Source organism: Girardinichthys multiradiatus, chromosome 18, assembly GCF_021462225.1.
Source record: "Girardinichthys multiradiatus isolate DD_20200921_A chromosome 18, DD_fGirMul_XY1, whole genome shotgun sequence".
In the NCBI taxonomy this organism is placed as follows: Eukaryota; Metazoa; Chordata; class Actinopteri; order Cyprinodontiformes; family Goodeidae; genus Girardinichthys; species Girardinichthys multiradiatus.
The window spans coordinates 41,736,373-41,761,646 of NC_061810.1; the positions used below are offsets into that span (position 1 = coordinate 41,736,373).

General features: G+C 38.5%; 1 protein-coding gene across 1 annotated transcript; it reads right to left on the reverse strand.

The window, feature by feature from the left end:
* Positions 1 to 833: 833 nt before the first annotated feature.
* On the reverse strand, positions 834 to 19,605 carry bmp16 (bone morphogenetic protein 16). Its single transcript, XM_047392719.1, has 3 exons — positions 19,161 to 19,605; positions 9,181 to 9,548; positions 834 to 5,114 (listed from the first exon to the last, which is right to left on the reverse strand). Exons 2-3 carry the CDS (start codon positions 9,539 to 9,541, stop codon positions 4,048 to 4,050), a joined length of 1,428 nt encoding a protein of 475 aa, XP_047248675.1. The 5' UTR covers positions 9,542 to 9,548; positions 19,161 to 19,605; the 3' UTR covers positions 834 to 4,047.
* Positions 19,606 to 25,274: the final 5,669 nt, after the last annotated feature.

A 25,274-nucleotide genomic window follows, 5' to 3' on the forward strand; every position in this document is an offset into this window, starting at 1 on the left:
GAGCATGAAAAATCATGTATATATATATATATGACATATGTATATGTATATGTATATTTTCTTAGTGTCCGAGCCAAATGAATGACACTAATATTGACTGGAAGTAAGGTTAAGCAGCTTGTTGTGTGAAGAATACATCTTCATGTCTTGCCCAAGGACTCAACGACTGAGATGGACAGAGCGAGGATTTGAACTGGGAACCCACCGGTTAGAAGACAAACCCCTACCACCTGAGCCACCGTCCCCCTTATGGTTATCTCACAAAACCAATGCACAGTTTGTTAATATAAAATATTATGATGACTCATAATACATTTTTTTAAGTTCATGTTTTTATTCACAAATGTGGAGAATTACAGGCAGACTGGTCTTGCCACAGAGCACTTTATGATCCCTGGGTGGCATGCCAGTCCATTTCTCCTGACTTCCTCCTGCCCACTGGACAAATCAACAAATTAATCTTCAACGTAGAAGCTTACATACGAATTGGATAATTTGGTATCTCTACTTGTATCTTGGGAGTTATGCATTGATGACTGAGATCAATGTTTCTTGTAAAACATCAGGTAATGCCTAAGAAAAATGGACTGCTTTAGCAGGAGGACATTTAAACGTCTTTCTAAAATTCACAGCTGTTTTAGTATAGAAATGGGAAGCTGCTTTCTTAATTGCTTTGTTCTAAATACAAACATTTAGATCTTTACTTTCTGTGGGACCTTTTGCCACAGTCTTTTTTTCCACCTGATTTTGATACTAAGCCAGTCCCTGACCAACAAAAAGATTGTAAAGAAAAAACAAATGGCTGATGCAAAAGAAAAGTCACTTGACAGTTGTTCTGCTTGGTCTGTTTATTAGAGGTATATTGGCAAACACTTTACAAGCTATTGCTTAAATGTTTCCATTCATAGAGGAAAATGGATCACGGTAAAACACTCACGAAGCTCAGCAGAGAACAAGTTTAAAGCCCCTGTTTTAAAAGGCACTAAAGGCCGAGTTTTACTATCCATCACATCATACACATGCAAACACAGCTATAGCAAAGACACCTGTGTTACACACTTTAGCAGCTAGAACACACAGAGCTTTCAACTGATGTGTTAGTTCAGTTCCTAGAGGTAATACCACATTTGTCTGCTATGATGTGTTGCACACCAAAAGGCATGGGAAGCGTCAAACACTGTTAATTTCATCACACTAAACATTTGTAGAAGCTACCATTAGGTACTTCATGTGGCTGGCAGGCTTTCATGTTTGCTGTATACTCTAAAGAGTGCAGGTATTTTAAATATTTTCTAGATTAAATACACCATACTGCTGCTTCTTTACATAATGTGTCTTAACTTAGAGTTCACTTATTTATGTAAAAATCATGACACAACCATTACATGAATTTTTGCAAAATAAATTTACAAAATTCTTTTTTTTAAATAATAATGATAGCAATACATTCAAATAATAGCATATTAATTCCTCAGCATTATTTATTTAAATAGCTTGTGATGTAGTTTGCTTGTATGGTACAGTAATTCATTATATTAGCTTTCATAGAAACAAATGGACCCTTCTTCTAATACAAATACTGCAGACAAAACACTGTAGCACAAAGTTTTTAATGCCATGCTGGTGCCGTCGTCATATTTCAAATGCAGTCGATTATTCAGGTCAAGTCAGGCAGAAGTACACTAGGATAGTTTGAATGTTGCACAGGAGCTTAAATGTATCCCGAGGACAGAGATGCGGACAAATATTATTTTTCCCAAGTCCAAGTTGACCCTTAAGTCTTTGGTCCCAAGTCCATGTCAAGTCTCAAGTCTGTGATGGTAGAAAGGAACATCCTCACATCGGATGCATGGAGTCTAGTCTTTCTAAAACACAGAACCTCTGTCAAATCATGATCTTTATGTCTAATTTAATGCATAATCATTTAACATCTTTAAAATCTGTTCAGCGTGTCCAGTTTAATTAAAAAAAACGGTATACTGCTATGAATTATTTTTGTAAATTATGAAGAAACAATATTTAATGCAGCAACAAAATCTGTGTGAGTCTTATCATTCAAAGTTTTCATTGATTATAGTGGTTAGAGTACAACTATACAAATGGAAGAATGCCAATGGACTTTGTGGTGAGGTTTTAAAAGAATATATTTTGGTGCCCGACCAACTACAGATAAACCTGTTTCGCTGTTTTAGATAAGCAGGTAAGTAACTTCAAAGCACAATTTTCTGATTACAGGGGGAGTGTTGAAGGCAGATCCTTATAATATAGAGCCTGAAAAATCATGTATAAATGTATAGATATGGAGTGAAGAATTGCCATTTATAAAACAAGTCTTATAATAATGAAGACTATCAGGTAAGAAAATGTTTTACTGTGTATTTTTGTTTTCATGTGCTATTTGCAAGGACAAAATGTGTTTTGATGTGTATTCATGGCGTTATTATATTAAAGCAATAGACTGTGTCCTAATTTTACCCCCCACATGGTTTTACCAATGGATACATGCAGCGACACGTAGTATTTTCTTAGTTTCCGCGCCAAATGAATGACACTAGCATTGACTGGAAGTAAGGTCAAGCTGCTTATTGTGAAAAGAATAAGTGGTTACAGGCTCTTGGAGTTTAGGTGGCAAAAAATGACGACAATATTTACCTGAGTAAGAAATCTAAATATGCACTTGGGTTCAAAGAAAATGTGCTGAAACAGGGGTAATGTCAAATTTCTTAATACATCTAACAGGAAATGCTTTTCATTAAATTGTATTTGTCTAGTTATCACCTGTTAATCCCACAGTTCAAATAGCCTTATGCTTTACTATACAACAGATTATACAAGGTTACTGGCTTTTTTTTTTTAGTTGTAGAATGAGCAGGAATGTATTGGAAACCATGTTCAAAAATCTACATTTAAAAGCTTTGTTGTTGTGTCTAAACAGTAAAGGTTTTATGGTACCAAGGTAGAATAGAAAGTGAGTAAATAAAAAAGAATATGAAATATCTAACTAAACATAACTGGAAATGCTTTTATACCGAAGAAGTCAAAGTGTTTTTGTCATGGTGCCACCTTACCAGTGGGAGAATAAGGTGTCAGAAGTTAAGTTATTTTCATTATGGAATGATACTGCTGACAGGAAGAGGTTGTTATGAACCATTAATAGCTCGCAGTCTGTTAAACATGAAGGTTAATAAATTAAACAAACCCTTTACCAGGATAAAATGAACATCTCGGCGAAAATGAAAGCTGCCGTAAGCACCTTTTACTGGCACATACTGTTCAGACGTGTTAAAGACAATTCTTGTATCGTCATTTGTGTACACTATGGTATCACAGAGGGCTCAGTGTTATTTATTCAAAAGAACAACATTGACTAGCTTACTTTTTCTCTTGATTACATGAGTTAAAGATAGTTCATGAAACTCAAGTCCCAGACCTCGAGTCTGAGTTGAGTCGTTGGCCTGTAGAGTCTGTGTCAAGTCTGAAGTCATTGTTTCTGCAATTCACATGCAACTCGAGTCTCCATCTCTGCCCATCAGTGGCTCCTATTACTACTTAAGAGTTTGACTGCCTTCCTTTACCTGTGCCTTCCGACACATTACAGTCATTAACACACCTTCTGTTGTTAAAGCATTTGATGTTAAAGCATTGGCTTCTCACAGTTGAACTAGTAGACTGGCAGTGAATGATGTAAACAGCTGCAAAATTGCAAAATGGTTAATAGAGAATCGCTCCTGGCAGTTTATTCTGTCATCACTATGTCTGCTTATCATTCATCTACTTGTAGCGTGTTCTTTCTTTCAAATTTTCTTTTACTTCAACTTCTCCCTTTCAGTCTAATCTCTTGTTGCTGATAAAACTTAGCTGCTCTATCCCATTCTCTCTCTCCTGTCTGCTCATATTTCTAATTGCTACTTTTCTTTCAGTCTCTGTTTGCAGTTTTCTGGCTGTCTCTTTCTGCTTCTTCCTCCCATCCATCTGCCATTTTAGTTTCCTCTTTTTTTCTTTAATGGCCCATTGTCAGTGTCACGCTGTCTGAGCCCTCTGGCTCCTCTACCAGCAGCCGCAGGTCTCCACCACCATGTCCTGGTAATTCTTCAGCACGACTCTGTCGTGATTGTCCAGGTAGAGCAGGGCGATGGGGCTGAGGGAGGTAGGGACGCAGCATGCCCGGGGCACTGCTCCGTTCACAGAGTTCACCATGGTTTGGACCACAGCATGGCTGGAGGCATTCATGTGGTCAGCCAGAGGGTAACGGCACTCTCCCAGGCAGAAGAAGGCATCATAGCCGCTAGGTGCGATGATCCACTTGTGCCAGCCCACATCACTAAAATCTACATATAGAGGATGACGCCGGCACCTGCCACGGGAAAGTCGCTTCAGTTTAGTTGGACCCCCATTTCTTTTCACCCTTCCACGATCGCTCCAGCTTACTACTCCTTTATCATCCCCCCAGCTCTTCATAGAATAACCAATTTTTCTGCCCTTTCCCCAGCCTTGGTCTCTATTGTGGCCTTGGCCGGTTTTCTTGGTCTTTATGTTTAACCCCTTTCTAGCCTTAATCCACTTGCTATTACCAGATGTTCTCCTGCCATGTTTGACTAAAGGCTCTCCATGGCCATCATGACTGTAGGTCACCAAGAGGGGTCTCTCCTGGGCCCAGCTGTGATCGTCCTGCCCCACAGACCTGCACACCCTCAGGTGTCTCTCTTTGTGTTGCTCTGCCTGATCATCACCTGCACCAGAAGAGTAGCTTTGGTCAGGCAAGCTGGTGTTTTTTTCAGGTTTGACTTCCAGCAGGAAGCCCAAACTGCCAGTCCCACCATGGGCCTTCTGTAGGAGCTCCGCATTTAGACTAAATGCCTCCCAGAAACCACCAGCTTTATGGCTATGGAGGCTATTGAGTAACCTTGTTTCAAGCAAAGTAGGCTCAGGATCCTCATGATGTTTAGAGAGGTACAGGTTTAATCTGTGGGGTCCAGGGCCCAGGGATGCGGTGTCACTGCGGAGTAACCGAAGCTCAGCAGAGAGAACCGTTTCATCTTCAGGAATGGAGGAGATATTGAAGGAAATGTGCACTCTTGTCTGATCTTTTGCTTTGGTACTGTCGCCAAGGGGCTCTGAAAGGGAAAGGGGAAGGGAGGAAACAGGCTTAATGTGGCTGGACAATAAATAAAGAAAACAAATAGCTGTTATTTTTAAGGTCTGAACTGTTTTAGTATCATCAGCAACAACATATTGCTCTCTGTCAATATAAAAATGCATTTACTTAAGATACAAGAAATTTATTGTCAAATAAACAGTAAAAACACAAGCTAAGAATACAGTGAAACAATGACTGCCTGCTTTGTTAGCTTCCTGTAACTTAAAAATGTTTTAGCATTTATTCTTAGTGTCTCTGGTGTTTAAATTTAACTAAGGAGGAAGAGATGATTAGTATCACACATATACTCTAAAATATCGCCAAGTACAGGCATTTCTGTAACTCAGTTAATTAGTGTACTATAATAAGCATTACTAAGCATTTTAAACTGCACCCCCATGAAAATGAAAACTATAGCTTTGGAAACATGTCACTGGCTTGACCTGTTTGTTTTTACAAAGAGACATTGTAAGCTAATAAAACTAATACAGGAATAAATAAAACTTTGATTTAAACATGTTAAAAAAGCAATATAAGTAAACTTGGATCATTTGCATAGAGTAAATATGAGTACTGTTCAATGGCATGATTTTGTCCTGTATGTTTTAAATGTTTCTCTGGTTCCTCAATCAAAAATATGGGTCATTTGCAGGCCTCAGCAGAACTTAATGATTTGTTGTAAATAAACCATATTAATTAGTTGTGTTGGAGAAGGGACACATCTTAAACGTGCAAGACACCCACCCTCAAGGACTGGTCTCTCCACACATCACTGATCTAAAGTAATGTCTGGAAAATATATACCAGAAGAGGGCAGCTCCAGTCCTCGAGGGCAAGTTTTAGATGTGTCTGATCCAACACCTGCTTCAAAACATTGAGTTGTCTCCTCAGGCTGCGACCAAGTTCAGCAGGAGCCGACAAATAATGTAATGATTTGAGTCAGGTGTGTTGAAACAAGCAGCATGCAGGTAACAGGCCTGTGAGGACTGGACCTGTCCACCCATGAGGGTCATACAACAGATCCTGTAGGTGTCCTACGGGACTTTGGCAAATGGAAAATGTTGATTCTAACCTTCTCAAAGAAGAAACTTATGCTGTCAGGGTTTAAGAACCTTTCGCTTGTAGATACATCATCAGATGAGTTATTTCTTGGCGAAAGGTAAAACAATTCCCAGAGTCAGCAGCGGGTTAGCTACATAGCTTAAGTCATTGTGATCTGGACCTGCTGTAAATTTCAGAAGTAATAATGGAGGTCATAAAGCTGGCTGTAAATCAGATGGTTACCATGGAGTCTCAGGACCCGTTTAGAGACATTGCTGACCCAGCAGTGAAACGGGTGGTAAAAATGTTACAATAAATAACCCAAAAAGTGAGTTTAAACACATTTTCCCTTCAAGTGGGGCTTCATACCTGTCACATTTTTTCATAATTTGGTTGAGTGAGTACATTATTCATCAAAGTCATGTCTGAAGCACCAACAGGGAAGCCCAACAGCCCCAATACTGCGACCATTTGCTTTTCATTATGTTTAAGTAATTGTAATCTTCAAAAGGTTCAGGATTTTCTCCTTGACCCGAACAATTAGAGATGATTCTAGGTGTGTTCTGATGTAACTTTCCCTGGTTTAAACAAACAGGCCTTGATAGAACAGGTTTCCTAAGCAGATAATGACACAACAAGCTGTGTTAAATAGAGACAATAAATTCCTAACAGGATGTAATTTTCTTGTAAAAAGCTCTTCAGTTTCAGGCTCTAATTTCAGGACTTGTGTTGGAATTAATGGCAACATGAAAGGAAGAGAGGTCAAGAAGGGCCCAACTGATTTTACCCCTAATGCTACTTGACTTGGTAACACAGGTATAATGAGGGGAAAAAGCTTTTTAAACCAGGCTCACCCTAAGTAATTGCTCCCTAAACCCAATACCCGAGCTGCCATCAAGTATTTTTTGATAACTGGCCAAGGAATATTTTAAATTCCTGTGGATGAAGTTTGTCTCTCTGTTTTGCAGAATGATTTTAATTCAGCCACACTAGAGAGTTTTCAGGCATGAATGGTCTGTTTATGATCACACCATAGCATCTCAATCGTATGCACACCTTCCAAAAAGTTCCTCTTTTTTCTCATTTGCAGTATATTGTCACTATACTGCAAATCTTGGGATTATGAAGATTTAGTTTGCCTGAACTGAAATGGGCCTTTGTGTTTATTTTGCCCAGCAGCAATTTGTTTCCTACAACTTTTGCCATGGATGCCATTTCTGCCTAGCCTCTTTCATGTTTTTGAATTATGAACACTGACCTAACTGAGGAAACGGATATTTACAGAGCTTTAGATGTTCTGGGTTTTTTGAGACCTCCTGGATGAGTTGTCTGTGTTTTTTTGGGGTAATTGTGGTTCACCACTGTTCAATGTTTTCTCAGTTTTGTGGATAATGGTGTCCCAAAGCCTTAGAAATGGTATTGTAACCTTTCAGTTAGTTTATTTTTAATTTGTTTTTACTTGCAGAGTTTATGTTATCTGATATTAAAATTGATTTATTGATCAGATTTATTTGAAACTGGTAGCGAAACTGAGCCCCTTGCATATCTTCTTATCCACACAGTGGAAAAGAATGAAATTCCCTCTGTATGGAAGTCATCTTTTATTCTACCTTATTCTATTCTACTTTATTCTATTTCTATTCTATTCTACCTTATGATCCAACAATTTTAAATAATCACAGACCAATATCCATTCTATCAGCATTGGCTAAAATTTGCGAAGCTTCTGTTAGCAAGGTATTTTTTATTCCAACACTATTTTAGTAGAATGTCAGTCAGACTTTTGAAAAAAAAAAAAATCATATTACAGTTGTAATGAAGGTGGTAACGATATTCTTGTTGCACCTGATATGAAACAAAATTGTGCATCACTTTTTATAGATTTGTCTAAAGCCTTTGAAACTATCAACCATTAGATTTTAAAACTTAAACATAACATTCAGTCTAAGTTTATTCAGGGTTTTCAGAAAAAGAAATTGCTTGGTTCACTAACAGAACTCAGTGCATGAAATTTGATGGTCTGTGTTCTGAATTTGTTGCTGTCCACAAGGGGGTGCCACAAGGTTCAGTACTTGGTTCCCTCTCATTATCTACATAAATGATCTGGGTCTGAATGTGTCAGGTGCCAATTTGCATCTTTACGGTGGTGACACAGTTATTTACTGTCGTGCATCAAAACTTCTTCAGGCTTCTGATTCACCACAGAAAGCCTTTGAAATTATCCACAACCCAGTATTATAACTGAAGCTCATTGTCAATGCAGATAACACCACACTTATGCTGCCTTCCAAATCCAGAAATCAATTGGAAATAACCCCTATAGTGAACACTCTGGAGGGAAATGAAATCAAAACTTTTAACCCCCATGTGGAGAAACTTGTGAAGAAGCCGAGGCTAATGTGTTTTCATTTTCGAATAAGCTTTGTTTTTCTTTCAGTGTAAAAAGCGGCAGCAATTTTAACTGTATTGGATTATAGAGATATTATCTATCTAAGACGCTTTTCCTCACTGTCTTCATACGGTTGACACTACTGCTCTCAAGTTCATCACTAACGTTAAAGCACTGACACATCACTATGAGTTATACTCTCCTGTGGGATGGCTGCTCTGGCCACTAGGAGGAACAGTTACTGGCTTGTTTTTATATATGAGGAAATACTGGGACTTTCTGTTTCTTTCAGTTTCACTTGCCCATACTGAAATGGGTAAAAAGTCTTTTCTTTATTATGTATATTTTGATTGGAATGTTCTGCTGAATGACTGGAAATAAACAGACATAATGTCTTTGAAAGCTTTAAGATTTGAGCTAAATTTGGTTGTATGTACATTTGAAAGTGATTTCTTCTATCAGCCACATGTTACTAGATATTTCCTTGGATTGTTCGCTGTATACTTACTTACTCTTTGACTGTATAAACCTAAAAAATAATTAATTTATATCCTTTGAAATCCTAAAGTTGTTAAAATGTGCTGGAACAATGATGGAGCATCAGTGAGCTTACCACTGTGATGAAAGCTGCGAATAGTGTTAGCCTGCTGAATGTGATGGCTGGGGAAGCTAAACGATGGGTCTTCTAGTAGATGGTATTGCTGCTGGTGGAAGCGATAAAGATCAAGGAGGTACTGCGGCACAGGCACTCCAGGCCTGGGTTTGGGTTGAGACTGTAGGCCCAGTCGGCTCAGGAGGAGAGACTGGATGGTCTGTGCCAGACCAGGATCTGGCAGTGCTGCCGTAGGCGATGGTGAGGAAGTCGATGGGGGCACCCTGCCATTGTTAGTCTCGCTGGATTCTCCACCCTGGCGACCAGACGAGGCTTGAGGTAGCAGCAAGACCATGAGGAGCAGGAGGTTAGCAGGGAGCATGGTGGACCTGAAGGAGAAGGCCGTTATTTATTTCAGAAACTAGCTTTACATTAACATTTTGCACAACCCCAAACCTTAATGTATTTTATTAAAATTTCATCTGATATACTAACACAGAGTAATGCATAGTTTCAAAGTGGAAGGAAAATTATTTTTACATATATATTTTACAGACAAATGCAGATTTTTACAGATATTTGATAAAATAAAAATGTATTTGTATTCAGGTTCCCTGAGTCAACACTTTCTGGAATCACCTTTCTCTGCAAGTGCCCTAGGGTGTGTCTCCACCAGCTTTGCACATATAGACTGATATTTTTAACATTTATTTTTTTTCCAAAATGGTTCAGGTTCAGTCTGAATGGATGAGAAGTCTCTATGAACAACAGTTGTCATGTCTTGCCACAGATTCTCAGGTGAATTTGGGTCCTGACTTTGACTAGACCATTCTAACACATGAACAAACTTTGATCTAAACCATTGTAACCATGTTTAGGCCTATTGTCCTTCTGGAAGGTGAAAGTTTTTATAGCCTTTAACAAGATTTCTTCCATGATTGTCATGTGTTTAGCTCAAACCATCTTCCCATCAGTTCTGTCCAGCTTCCTTGACCCTGCTGAGGAAAAACCTCCCCATAGCATGATGCTGCCACCACTATGTGTCACCATATGGATAGTGTGTTTAGGTTCATGTAGACTGTTTTTTGTCATACATAACATTGTGCTTTGCAGGTCCTCCAAGGTTACCAAGGGGCATATGTCTGCTTCTTTGATTAATGCTCTCTAACAAACTACCAGAAGTTATCATATCCTCGATGCCAGAAGCAGGCAACAGTAAGCTCAGCTTTACCTTATTGTTCATATTAAACTATGAAAGAGATCACCATGCTATTGTTTGATTATTTCTGCTCTATGTCTTTTGAACTTCTCTTTTTGTGAGTCTGGCTTACTTTAATAATGAAGATGCTTTGGATCAATGATAAATTAAGGTTAATGTTAGATTCTATGAGATTTATGTAAGATATTTTCAGTAAATGTCATTGTAAATATTTGATACTGCTTAAAAATAATACAAGATAAGAAGAGTTGGATTAACGAGTTGTATTAAGTAGTGAATACAGCTCATATGAGATTAAATAAATCTCATACGGGCTGTATTCACTCAGTAGATGACTTTTGATGGTAATTGATTTTATTGGATTTTATTTCGAGGCATGGAAGTACAGTGGGTTAAATACAAATGTATACATTGTTTTAGTTGTTTTCACATAAAATCCTAATCAAACACTGAGGTTTGTTGTTAATCTATGAAAAAATGCAGAAAAGCTGAGTATTGGATATTTTTACAAGTTACCCTAGGTGTCTTAAATGTTTGTTTCTGGACCATTTCTGTTTAATACAAAAAAGCAAAGAAATCATATGACATAATGACAAAATAAAGCACTGGTTGAGAAATCTGCAAAAACGATAGCCCTTTACAAGGTGTTCCAGCTCTCTGTATATCATGCTCATGTCCCTTTGCTTCCTGGACACACTAGTTTCTCATTAGTCTTCAGCCTTCATGTGGCATATGTTCAAGAAATCGACTGTCCATAAATCCATGCAAAGCTGTTAGTTTGTTATTCCTGCTGACTTTGTTTTATTTTTCTTTTACTAATTTATGGTGAAGCTCCATACCCGCAAGGCTCATTTATCTCACCGGACACCTCGGCAGGATCAATTAGGCAGCCTCGAGCTGGAATATAATCATCTCATGTGTTTGTTGTCAAAGATCTTAGCACGCTCCGCATCAAAACTTCTAGCATTAATCAGAGGTTGTTGAGTTTGATGGCATGTTATGGAGTTGTAAGACCTGCCACAATGACACAATGACACATGACTTGCATGCTTTTTCTCTTCCCCTTCAAATCACAGGCGAATAAAGGTATTAAAGCATTCAGTAGCTTTCCATAACTTTAACTGCATTCGAGGGAGTGAGGAGAACATTTCCTAAGTGCCAGATAATAGATCTTAATAAAACTTGCAGCTTTGATGGATAGTTCTTTAGATTTCTTTGTTTATGAGAAAAACATATAGCAGTAGTGGCAACTTCTATATAGGTGTTCCATGCTGATGGATCAGTGTTTTAGGGTCAATTCAATTCAATTCAATTAAATTCAGTTTATTTATATAGCGCCAATTCACAACACATGCCGTCTCAAGGCACTTCACAAAAGTCAGGTACATACATTCCAATTAAAAGTCCTTATTCTTTGAAAGTTCATCTTTGCCATTTGTCTTTGTGTTTGACTGGTAAGAAAGAACCAATAACCTTACAAGTTAAATTGACCAAGTACCAAGTATTGTGGTGAAGAGTCTCAATATGTTCTTTTAAATGAGTGTTCCCCAAATATTAGCTACCTTTTCCAAAACTTAAAACCAACTCAATCAAGAGATACAATGCCAAATAATGGCAACACAAACAGCACCAAAAACCAATACACAATTTTTATTGATTTATAAATACATTACGAGTTACATACCTACATACATGTAACAAATGTAACGTGTAAAAAATATGATAAAAATACATTAAAATTGATCTTTTTCTTAAAATTAATTAATTAATTAATTAATTTAGCGTGAAGCTTTATGACCCCAGCTTTGTGGAGCACTGCTCTGTCAAGATGGCCTGCTTTCAAAGAAAGCTTTTTGCTTACTGAACCTTACAGGCAGGGTCACTATTTGCTCTTCTAGATGAAAATAGACATCCCCTTTATAGGGAATGCTGACAAGGCCCGTAACAGCTTGTCTGCTGAAGCGCAACTAATCAGTTATAAATCTGAATTCCATCTCCAGTCAAAGTAACATTTCACTCTTCCTTTTTTCTTCACTCGTCCAGAAACTATAACTAAATGAAAAATAAGACTAAAATACGTGTACAGGTTCTGTTGCAAGTTGACTGTGCAGGATTGGATTGTACACCAGTGTGTAAAATAAGGAATCTGGTTTTCATGGTTTTTGTGGAGAAATGTAGGTTTGATGAGCGTCTTTGTTTTATAAAGTAGAAATAATGGTGCTTAATAATCACTTTTTACATAAGGTATTCTAAATAGTGCCCTTCCCATTTATGCAGGTAAAGATGAAATAAATTATTATTTTTTTAATTAATGAATTATAATCTCACACTAAAATTTTGGAAAAACCTTGAATTTAAGTATATTTATTGCATGGAGGAAATAGAATCCTGTTTCAAGACAAAATCATCAATTCAAACTGAATATTTTCTAAGTAATAATAATAATGAAATAATAACAATGACAAATTTAAACATGACCTTTTCTTTTAGGTACTATTCAAAACTGACAAGACAAGAGAACATGCTGTTTTAACAAGGCACATGTGTGCTGACTAGCAGTAGGTAGCTTCCAAAAAATAGCTACTTACAAAAACATCTCCACATCTATAGTCAGAAATGTAAAAGAAAAATTTAACACAACAGCAACTGAAACAAACAAGTGAGTGTGGTTATCTTGCCATCTTACACAGTGATTCTGATGGTAAGAGAGGCACAAAAAACCATCTTTAAAGCTGTCTGTTAGAGAAGGGCAGCAAATTAATTTCAGTGTAAGAATATTTTACTGCAAGAATAGTTTCTTTGAAGGCTTTTTATACATCTTAAGCAGGTGTTCAAATAAATGTGGAGGATGCTTTCTGTAATCATTGTGCACATTGGCTCTTTTTGAACCTTTGCTTCCTCAAATTTAAGCATCAGGAGTATGGATTATTTACACTTACTGAATCGCAGCTAAATCTGCCTGCTTCAACTAATACAGAACTTGAAGTACCAGAAATGTTTTTTTTTAACATTGAATAATTTGGATCTGTTGATGCCACATTGGAGTTTCTTACTCTATGTCGTGCTGTGTTGTGTTCCTATTGGACCAATGTGCAGAGCAACACTTAGGAGAAGTATGGTGAGTAGATGAGCCTCCTATAAATTTTAATAATAATAATAATGACAGACGAGATAACGAACATAGAGCAGGTAGAAATCAGGGTACTGTACAGGAGGAACCAATGGAGAACAATGACAAAATAGGCAGTATAAATATTAAGGGAGAGAGGAGAATAGACCAGTGAACAAAGGGAGTTAACCAGAGGGGAATCAGGATAAGCTGGTGGGAGAGAGACTAAAGGTAACTGAGAGAGATTGACTAATTAACATGGATGATCAGGAAGGTAACAGGAAACATCTAAGTAAACAGAAACAAGTAAACAATGAGGCTAATTAAACAACATTAGTGCGGGGTGGGGGACCAGACCTATAAGAAAAATATAATCTAACACATCTAACACAGGAATCCAAGAAAATAATCTGAACACAAGGATGAAATAATGAATCTAAACATGAACTAGAATAACAGCAACTGAAGGATGTAAGGGAAAACAGACTAGGAAGTCAAACTAATACCTAATACAGGCAGATCATGACATTCTTTCAGTGCGGGAACCACTCGACTCCAAAATGGGGTCACACACCACCATGACCTGGATAACACCCTGCCTCTTTGTGGTGAAGGTGTTAATAACAAAGGGTAATTACAAGCCAGCTTAGTAATAGGTCTGCTGACTGGAACAAGGTAAGGGAAGTGCCTAAAGGTCAGTGAAATGGACAAAAGCTGGACTGGTGAAAGACAATATCAGCAATGAAAAGAACAAATTTTTGCCGAATATAATGCCCTAAGTTATCCTCAGTTGATTAGAGAAATGCAGATTCCTGTCAGTGTAAGCGCTTCAGGTTTGGTGTAATATCTTTCCTTGGTTGAGCACTCTCATATCTCCAGTTTTCTCACCTCTATCTCCTTATCTCAATTCTGTAGGGGACAGAGAATCAATTAGGGCCTCTGCAGTGAGATAACAGTGGTGTTTATAGGTGAGTAAACATATAATGATGCTGTAATGACTCTCAATCTTGCCACACTGTCAGGATAGAGGTAAGAAATAGGTCATGGGTGTGAAGGTGTGTATATTTTAATGCATGTTGTTCAAACAGTGCACAGTTCAAAGGGCAGGCATGGGAAAATGAACCACCTCCTACCGTGGGATTGTTGCTGGGTATCCATTAAACTCTAGCAGCTCCACCCTGAGCTGTTACACCTGAGGCAGCGTAGCAGAGGACAATTACAGATTAGACACTGCTGGACGGCCTCTCCCTTATGCTCTGGAAGCTTGTCAAGCAGATTAAGGACAACAACACCACCTCTCTCTCCTGTACTTTCCTCACCAACAAAACCACCCAAGTGACTCTGAGGTACAAAGGTTTGGCTGTCACACAGCAAGGTGTGTCTGAGCCTGCTGGAGGCTGAGAAATGAGGAAAAGAAAGAGGGGGAAGGCTTTCCTTGATCACTCTAAAACAGCTCACATTTTCCATCACTTTGTTCGTTCAAAGTCCTTTTAATGAGAAAATTCTAGGGTGACAGGAGTTTTCTGTAACTGTATAGAGTAACGCACCACAGCCCCACCACCTGTTGCTGCACACTGCTAGTCACAGGCTGCAAGAAGTCTATTGCCCTTTTGTGCCGTGTAAGAGAAAGCCAAGTTCTGTTGTTTTAAAATATTCTGGCTCAAAAACACAAAGACAGTTGTGTCATGGAAAATAAAATTTCTTTTTTAAATTTTCTTTTTATTTACTTTTGAACGACAGATACGTTTTAAACAGGCTGGGACAGACTAGTTAATCTTAATATGAGTTTGTTAGACAATTGTTATTTAATAAGGATCCGAACTACAAAAAATAAAAACATTCTTCATAATAGGAACTTAAAAACTACAACAAAATGTAGTAGGTGTTTGATTTATATTTAAAAATACTAATAACATATTGTTGATAATATTTATGTGACTGTGATCATTGATATACTATTTTATTTTAGCAGCAGCAGTAACAGTTAGATGATGTCAAACGTACAATACCTTTAAACCCTGGCATTTATACTCAATTCTATGTATGTTAACAATGAGAGCTGCAGAAGATATTGAATTGGATTCATAATCACAATATCAATTTGTGCAAAATTGATCTGAAAGGACTGCTTGGTTTCAATATTTGGCAGGGTATTATATTTTAAGAGTCATGCATGCAAATTCTGCATGCAAACAATATTTTTGGCCAGTGGGAAATATGTTTCCTGCCCTGATGTTCATTGATGTATATTTTAGCAACAAAGATGCTAAAGCTCACAAAGAGTGGTGGGGACGTTGTGAAAAGGGAAAAGAAAGAAAATATAGGTTAATCATGATCGATGCCATTACTGTAATATTCAGCAACAGTTTCACAATCACATGTTTTCCTAATATAAATACCACGGTTTTACGGTTTTAAACACTGTAAAATACATTCGGTCCTAACGTGGGAGTTTCATGTGAACCTTTTCTTCTTGTCAACCAGAGTCTGGCCTGAACTTGAAGTAATGAAATGTTTGGGGGGTGAACTCTGTAATTAAAGGGTCATAGATAAGGTGAAAGAGATGTATGAAGGTTTAGAGTCAAGCACGGGTGTTCTTCCACCTTTTTTAACCTGACGTTGTGAGTAGACAGAAGTGTGACCCTGGCGTGCAGCGGGTCAGCACTGCTAATGCTCCGACACTGTATCTTTCTGAACTCGCTGATTAAAACCTCTGACCTCTGACGTTGGCCTCTCTTTTTATCTGTTTATTTCAAACTCTGCTCCCTTTCCCCTTCCTCCTTCCTCTCTGCATTCCTTGAACTTTATCCTGTAGCTTCATCCTTTGTGTTGTCCTATAGAGCTGGTTAAACATGCTTTGTCTTTTTTAAATTTAACCTCAGATGTTCTCCTGTTCCATATTTCCCCACCTTTCTCCTCTGTCCATTGCCGTCATGTGTTTGAAATATCTTGCTTTATGCTTTTCTGCATCACGTCCCCATTACCCTATCAGTTGCTCCCCTTCCTTTGCCCGCTATTATTGTTTTTCTTTTTTTCCCCCCGAAGTCTTAAATGAATGGTGTTTTTACGGAAGAGCGCAGCACACTTGTGCTAGGCTGGGGGGCCGGCATGTCACCGCAGCCGGCTAATTTATCCACCACCGCTGTCTTCATGTTACGCCTGGTCCCCTAACTTTCCCTTCCTGTTGTTCTTCCCGTGTTTCTTTTTCCAAATTCCTTCTTTCACTCTCTCTGATTTAATCCCCTCCTCTCCTCTTCTGGGCTCACATTGTTAAATGCAGCCATCCTATTCTTTCTGAACTCGATATGTGCAACAACATGCCACAGGGTTCATTTTGCTCTCTGAACAAATAGTTAAGGAAATATTGGGTCAAACAACCTCACAAGCCAAAATGTGACATACAAGCATTTCATTTCATTATTGCTACTTTTCCAAAGCCATGAGATTGCATGCTCAAGAATATAACAGAAAAATGGTTCCCTGTATTTAATTAGTTTTTCTTAGAAATGCATGTTCACCAGCCAGCATAATTAGGTGAAACAACAGTTTTCGTTGTGGATGCTGTTGCCAAGTGAAGAGAATACAAAGCTTGCTATTTTCAGTACCAGTGAAATGTTTAAACATGACATCGAAGGAAGGACGTCGGTGTAAGAAGCTATTTAACAGGAAATTGTGTTCAATGTTGCTAATTCCTTAAAAGCATCTTTTGGCTGTCCTTAAATTTTTAGAAGATGTTTTAGGTCATTGCCTAATATGCATAATTGGGCATTGGCATGTAATTGCATGTAACAGTAATGGATGCTGTAGGTTAGGGGATAACACTGTTGAAGTGACAATGCGTGAGAAAAAAAACCCTTAATATGACATGTTTACAAAAATATATTAAAATCTTTTGTTTTTTAGTTTAGGTTTTCTGAGATTGTTTGGTTCTTAACCCTATTGTCTACTTAGGAAGTTACAAGAGGTGACAATGAAACAATATTAATGTTTTTACTTTAAGTAATTATTTATTTACATAATTTTGAGAATAATCTACATTATCAGTCTAAATGGATCAAAAAGAGGCAATAGAAATGCAGTGATTTATCACACACAAAGGGCTGGGAGGGACTGCTGTGGAAGGACTCTGTCACTCCAGTGCTTTGAGACAGGATAAGGGGCCCATGGAAGCACCCACTGCTCATTGAGAAGAGTTTAAATCTTATGTGCTTTAACTAATCTCCAAAACGCTCTACTAAAATCAATAAAATTTGCTAGTCTCTTTTTTTTTTATAAAAATGACTTGCTAAAGTGTACAGAAAACTTGCTAAATATAGTTACGAAGTTGCTAAGTTTGCAACAGTCACTGTATTTTGTACATGTTGAAACATGTCTCTAATTCTTTCAGGCTGCGAGTGAGCGAGAGAGAGCAAAACTTTCCATAGAAAGGCTAAATAGAGTCCAGCAAAGTTGTTCTGTTTGATTATTTTGAGTTTTTGGGCTCTGTCTGCCATGGAACATGATGGATCTGGTAATGGTGGAGTCATTTTGGAAGTCTTACTTTTAAGGTTAGTGTTGAAATTCTCCTAAAATACAAACTGTTGATTTAACAGTGCTAGCTGAGCTAAATGCACTGATTGTTAATACAGACGGCCAAACTCTGTACCCATTAGTTACAGCGGATGGTCTCTCACACACGACATGACTCCACCTCAGATCCTCATATAAATAATTACACTCACAGGAGGGAGGCTGGGAAAACATAATTTGAATGCTGCCTTTTTATTGCAGGTGTTTAGGAAAAAGTGAGATTGGTTAAGCAGGTAAAATCCTCACAAAGCATTAATGATGCATCTCTAGTTTTTATTGCATGACTTTCATCTATTATGCAGAAGAAAAAGTTCAAATTTTTATAAAAAGAAAAACGTTTTTAAATTTATAAGATTGTTAAGAGACACACAAACACATGTACACACATGCTGTAAACAGAGCAGGACTCCTGGAAACAGCCAGAAGCATTAAGCACATGCACACAAAAGTACGTGTAAATGGACAGACACAGCTGACATTTAGGAGCTGAGTGTATCTGGAGAACCCCTGTTCCACCACACTGATCAACCAAGACGCATTGCTTTGGTCTCATCTGCAAGTCGTACGAGAGCGTAAATAAGTTTCATCCTTTTGTGGCTCATCTCCTTGGCCAGACATGCTTGGAGGTCTCGGCATTAGCAGTGCGTTGTGGTCTACAGGAGGCCCTCGCTAAAGGTGCAACTCTTCAACAGCATCAGTGGAAACACTGACATGTCCAACCCACAGCTGCTGAAAGCTCAGAGACTGCCCCGGGTATGTGTCTGACAGCTAAAAAAAGAAAAACACCTCTGCTTTTTGCATTAAATCTGATGAGTGTTAACACTAAGGGCCAATTCATGCTATGCATGCTGAAGCTGTGGTGAGTTACGCTCTTTGAACCTATAATGGGTGCATTACTCTCAGACAAGTTCCTTACTGGGATGAGATTTTGATTGAGTAAAAAAAAGTTTAAGGGGAGGGTTTGCATGTGTGTGTTTTTCCCCAGAGTGGCTAATGGTTTCAGCAGCGCTGTTCCTGTGGCCTGTAGCATGACGGATAGATATGTATGTGTGTGTGTGTGTGTGTGTGTGGGTGTGTGTGTGTGTATAAGGATGGAGTACTCACGTCCAGGTGTGGTGGGATGTATGCAGAGTCCATGGTATATCCTTGAGCTCCAGTGTTACGATCCCTTGCCTCGTGCTCTCACTTCTTTGGACAGAAAAAGGCAAAGGGGACTAATTACCTTGTCTCTATCTGTTTGCCTACAAGACCAACTAGGCTAAGTGTTTTGTGTCTCTATAGGTATTTCTGCTCACTCCATGTTCTTTCCTCTCAGATTCTCATCCTGTTGTCACTGTCAGATAAGCTTGAAAACATCCACATGCTTCTCTTTCCTTTGCCTGCCTGACCTCTACTGGTAAACACCACCCTTTCTTATTCCCCTGCACTTCAAGCCCTGGTTGCTGAAAAGTAGTTGGCGGCTGCAAGACAAAAAAACAAGCTGTATGTGTCTTTACTGGTATCACCGGCAATAACTCCCTCTTGTTTCTAAACCTCCTCACTGTGTCGGTCTTCTTTCCTCTCCACTCTGTTCCTCCCTTTTGTATCTCCTCCCCCTTTCCTCCCTCTCTTTCTATCTCTCTCACCAACATACTCACCTCCGCACACACACACACACACACACACACACACACACACACACACACACACACACACACACACACACACACACACACACACACACACTTTTTCCCCGTATGCTCTAGAACAAGCAAACTTAGTTTAACTCTGACTTTGCTTGTCAGATCTGTAAACATCATGAGGCATTGTTCACATAAGTCCTCCCATTCATGGACAAAGCCACTTTAAAATGAAACTAAACACACTGATTTACCTGCACACTAACTGGTCAAGATAACCCTGGTGGTCATTACCTACAAGCAGACCAATTGTTTCCCTCCTTCAACGAACTCCCCTGCTGTGTTTCATTGGCAATGTTTGACTTTTTCAGCCAGCATGCGCGCAGAAGGTCTCCCAGTCATTATAAATACCCATGACAATCAGAGCGAAGAGACTCAGTTACAAAACAGATGTATGAATGGATGACTCATGAGACCTGCCATGAAGTCACCACAGCTAGGATTTGTGATTGGATCAAAGTAAAAAAAAAACAAAAAAAACAGGACTGCTGTGCTTCTCCATGATGGGTTGAAGCAAGGTGCATCCGTCCTTCCCGAACAGAGCAGGCGGGCGGGGGTGAATTTGTATTCATGAGGTTAACCCATGAGAAAACGTCTCTTTTGGATGCCTCGTCTCTCATATTAGATCTCATCTGGAGAATCACTCACCCACGTCCCTCAGCTCCTCCTCCCTTGTCCCCTACGATTCCTCTTCTATTCCACTCTTGTACAAACACACACACAAAAAACTCAACCACAGACCTCATTCATCCCCAGGTGGAGTTATTGTCCCACTGCAGTGACACACAGCACAGGCACACAGAGACATACTCGGGCTCAGGGCATTTGAAGGTTTTGTAAAAATTTGACTAATAACTGAATAATGAAATTACCTCAGAAATGTATTATTTTGCCTTTAGATTGTTGACCTGCTGTCAGCACCTAAAGCTAAAGATCCAGACCTACTGAATTGACCTCAGAACATTAACATTATAAGATGAAATACCCATATTATTCTTTGAGCAAAGTGCTTTTAAAATTAATAAACTTGAACCTGTTACATTAGATTGTCAATAAAATCTTTTGTCTGTTACATTTTTGGGATTTGGTGAACTCAAAGAAAGCTGTAACAACCAACCAGTGTACTAGGCCACTGAAAGACCTAAACCTCCATAAATTTTGTAAAGGAAGCAACTAAAATAATTCAGTAATGATTCAGTTGTCCGTTAACCTCATAGCTTTTGTGGATTACAAAGTTTCTCCTCTTATCTCTGACGCTGAACTCAGATATCTTCTGGAGGAAGCGTATTTCAGCTGCTTGTATCCAGGATCTTGTATTTTGGGTCATATCTCTTGACCATAGATGAGGTTTAGAGTGTAGATGGATGGTGCATTGATAGTGGCTGAGCTCTTTTGGTACCATGACTGGAACAATAATGACATTACTTCAGCTGAAGCCTCCTATCCGTCTTTCCATCCCCCACTTCATCCCACCATCACTCATAAATATGGCTTCAGTCCCTCCACTTCAAACAGAAACTAACTCCTGACCCAAAAGGATGAGTTTACTGTTTGAAGGCCAACTCTTTGAGACTCCAACAGAAGTATATCATCTGCAAAAAGCAAAGATGAGACCATAAGTGTCATGATTTGTGGGTGTTTTTGGGTTCTTCTTCTTATTATTATTATTATTCTTGAGAGGCTTTGAACCATGCTTTTGTTGTTTTCCTGGTCATGCTTGAATTTTGTCTTCTAGTTCATGTTTTGTCAAGTAGGCTTTTGGATCTGGTTATGCTTTAGTTTCATGTTTGTCTAGTTATGTTTCTATTAGTTTGTATCCTTGGATTTCTGTTTTGCTCCAGTCACGTTGTGTTCTCTCCTGTCTGTCAATTATCGTTATTCAGTTCACCTGCACCTTGGATTCATTCTCCTCGTTTCACCTGGTTCTTGCTCCATATATACACCTCTGTTCTGTTCATTCCTTCTGGAAACATTTTGGATCACTTTCTCTGTTCATGTCTTGTCCTTTGATCATGCCAAGCCTGTCTTGCCAGCCTGCCCATGTGTGTTTTTGCCTTCACCGTCTGTAGTAAGTTTTGTTAATTAAACCTTTTCACTTACCGTCATACTGCCTGCTCGTCTGCATTCCGGGGTCCTCCGTTACACCGCACCTGACAATAAGGTTATGTCTATAGCCACAACAGGGACCAGTGACAAGGGGAGGTTGCGGTGGCTCTCCCTTGTCAGTATTGGACATAGTTGTAAGCTTTTTCCCTGTCTACGAAACACATATAGGACTGGACAACCAAACTCCCCTGAACCTATCAGCATCATTGTGGGTGTAAACATTTGTTCCACCACCAGGACGAAAAGCCTCAATGCCAACCCCCTGAATCTAACCTTTGACAATTAGTCCAAGTCTCCTTTTCAACAAATGTTTCCAAGTAGGAGGTGTGATCCATCCATCCATCCATCCATCCATCCATCCATCCATCCATCCATCCATCCATCCATCCATCCATCCATCCATCCATCCATCCATCCATCCATCCCTTCTTTTCCTTGCAGGATCCAGTGGACGATTTTAGAATAGAACAGAATAGAATTGACTTTATTGCTCTAGTGTCCAAACACTTTGAAACATTTTGAAAGTTTTTTTTTTATTAAAAAAACAAAAACTTATTTGTGATTTTTGTTTTTTGCATTTTCAATAATAAACACAAAATTTTATTGAAACAAATAGAGTACCACATTTTTGATTAAATTGTTCTTTATTTTCTTGTTTTCTGTTTTCAGCAACAAGAATGGGATAAGGGTGAGTCTTGTTTTCAAAAATGCTTGCTGTGTTTAACAAGGTAAAAGAAATAAGTGAGCTCAAGTCTGCTACTGAGCAAAAGTCGCTGGATGTTTGTGATAGTTTACCAAAACATGTAAACAAAAGCACAAATGTGGTCATTACAAGGTAAATACTTTGTGTTGCACCTAACATTTTCAATTTTTAGAAGATTTTTATTTGTCAATGAAAATCTAAAGCAAAGCATGAAATCCTCATAGTTATTCTAAAGGTCTGCTGAGCTGAGTTTAGCCTTAAAAGACGATCCTTTCAGAGTTTGTTTAGGAGTTTTTTTAGGAGTTTGGAGAGCTAGATTTATGTCACATATCTCTTGTTAGGACTTGATTTGGCAATCAATTTGCTCTTCTGATGACAATTGTTTTGAGCAGTAGATTGTGGTTAGCTCCTTCTTTGTAAATCTTCCTGCTCCTCTAAAGTGAGAGCACCAACTTAACTACGAACTGTTAATAAACCTTGACTGTTCACAAGAATTTTACACAAGTTGGCTTGAAAACACGTGGAACATATCTTTTAAAGAGCAAGAGAAGGCTGACAATATCATCGCATCAGCTCTCATTTCCTTCCCTACATTATCTGTCTCTCAGCTGATTTTCTTGTTCCTAATTGCTTGACTGACAGTTTTTTTTTATTTCCCTTTTAAAGCTGTTAAGCTAGAAAAAACGTATATTTTCTTCCTTTAAGGAGAAAGAAGTGAGCAGTGATTTCAGCCTCCAGCTTTCCCATCCTCTGGAAAAGCTCTCAGTCGTCTGTCCCATTTACTTCCGACGGAGGTGGAAACAAACTTTTAAAGAAATAGCTCACCGCCCTCCTAAAAAGCTGTCCTTCCATCCTGTATCCCAGTGTTCCCACCTCCTCTTTCCCCTCCATGGAAACAATTAATGAGGCCCCATCCAGAGGAGAGGAGGAGAAGGCATTTGGATTTATTCCCAGTTCCACCACCTCTTTCCATATCCTCTCTCACCAAATTGTCACACATAATAACTCATCCATCAATGGGATCATCAGTCATTCAGTGGTGGGAGGAGGAAGCTGAGAGAGTCTGGATGAAGAGGTGACATGGCATCTTTGCAAAATGAGCAACAGCTCTAAATACTTAGAGACACAAAAAAAAGCTTGTCCTTAGAGTGCCTGTAAAAAGTATTGATGCTATATTTTATATTTTGTCACATTACACCCACAAGCTTCGGTGTGTTTCATTGGGATTTTATATGACAGACCAACGCAAATTAGTGCCTAATCAAAAAGAGGAATGAAAACATACATGGTTCTCAAACGTTTTGCAAATAAAATCTGAAAAAGCGTAGTGTACATTTGGATTCAGCCTATTTTACTCTTATACCCCCTATGTAAAACCCAGTGCAACCAATTGTCTTCAAGTTACCTAATAATTAAACAGAGTCCACCTGTGTGCAATCTAATCACAATATAAATCCAGCTATTCTGTGAGGGACTCATATGTTTAGCAGAGAACATTAGCCTCACCATGTCCTGGATGATTGAGAATGTACACTAACCCATATAGGGGACACAGCAAATACAAGGAAGGTGCTTTGATCAGATGAGGTCAATATTTAACCTTTTAGCCTACATGGAAAATGCTATGTGGTAGAAATACTAACATGTCAATGCATGTTTCCCATAGTGAAATGTGGTGGTGGCAGCATAATGCTGTGGGATGCAGTGCTTCATGAGACGATCAAAGCTTAAAATATTGTTTTATAACCTAATCCTGCTTTAAGCTTCTCCACAACTTTCTCCCTGACATTTTTGCTGTGTTTGTTGACCTTCAACATGCTGCATTTTCACTACTGTTCTCTAACAAACCTCTGAGGCTTCACAGGGATTTAACAGCTGGATTTATACGAAGATCAAAAATAAAACTGGTGGATACTAGCTAGTTAACTGATGTCTGTGTGTTGCTCTGTCTGGATTCTATCTTGGGGTATCAGAATAAACAGGGCTAAATACAAACACAAACCTTCCACAAGGCAATAATGTACTACTATGTGTTAATCTGATATAATGTCCCAGTAAAATACAGAAAGTTTGTGGTTGTAAAGTAACAAAATGTGAAGATGGGGTAAGAATACTTTAGGGAAGCATTGCTTGTGTAAATGTATGTATGACCCACCATACATCCCATCAATCAGTTGTCCAACATTCCATATTTTCTGCCTTAAAATGATCATTTTCTGCTCAGTTTCCACATTGTTGACTCTGAAATGTCTCTTCAAAGACGTTTTGACATAATGTTGAGAAGTTTTATTTCCTCACAGCTATATATTTCTTAGCTTTAGCCTAAGACAACTTAATTTCTTCTAGCAGAGGTTTCATTGTTATAAAGGGATGTGTGTGATAAAGAGCTTGGCACAGCAGCAGTAGATGATAAGGTATCTCATTCATTTCCACATTGAAATATAAGAAAAATACCCTTGTCCACTTAACAAAAAAGTTTATATCTTTTGATCATCCTGGTATTCATTCATCCAGAAATGCCAAACTGTTCTTTACAACATTATCAGAATTAAAAAAATTTTTTATATGATATGATTTATATGATAAACTATGGAAACTATTTTTGTTACCTTTAAAACTACTGACTGGTCCTTGGAAGGCAGTTCTTAAAACATGGACAATAATCATAACCAAAACACTGAGGTGACACTGACATTTTGCCTGGATCAAAGACTACCTGACAAACAGACC

Coding starts and splice junctions, on each gene's coding strand:
- bmp16 (XM_047392719.1), bottom strand. CDS start 9,541: ATGCTCCCTGCTAACCTCCTGCTCCTCATGGTCTTGCTGCTACCTCAA. Junction 5,115..9,180: donor TCGCAGCTTTCATCACAGTG/GTAAGCTCACTG, acceptor TTTCCCTTTCAG/AGCCCCTTGGCGACAGTACC.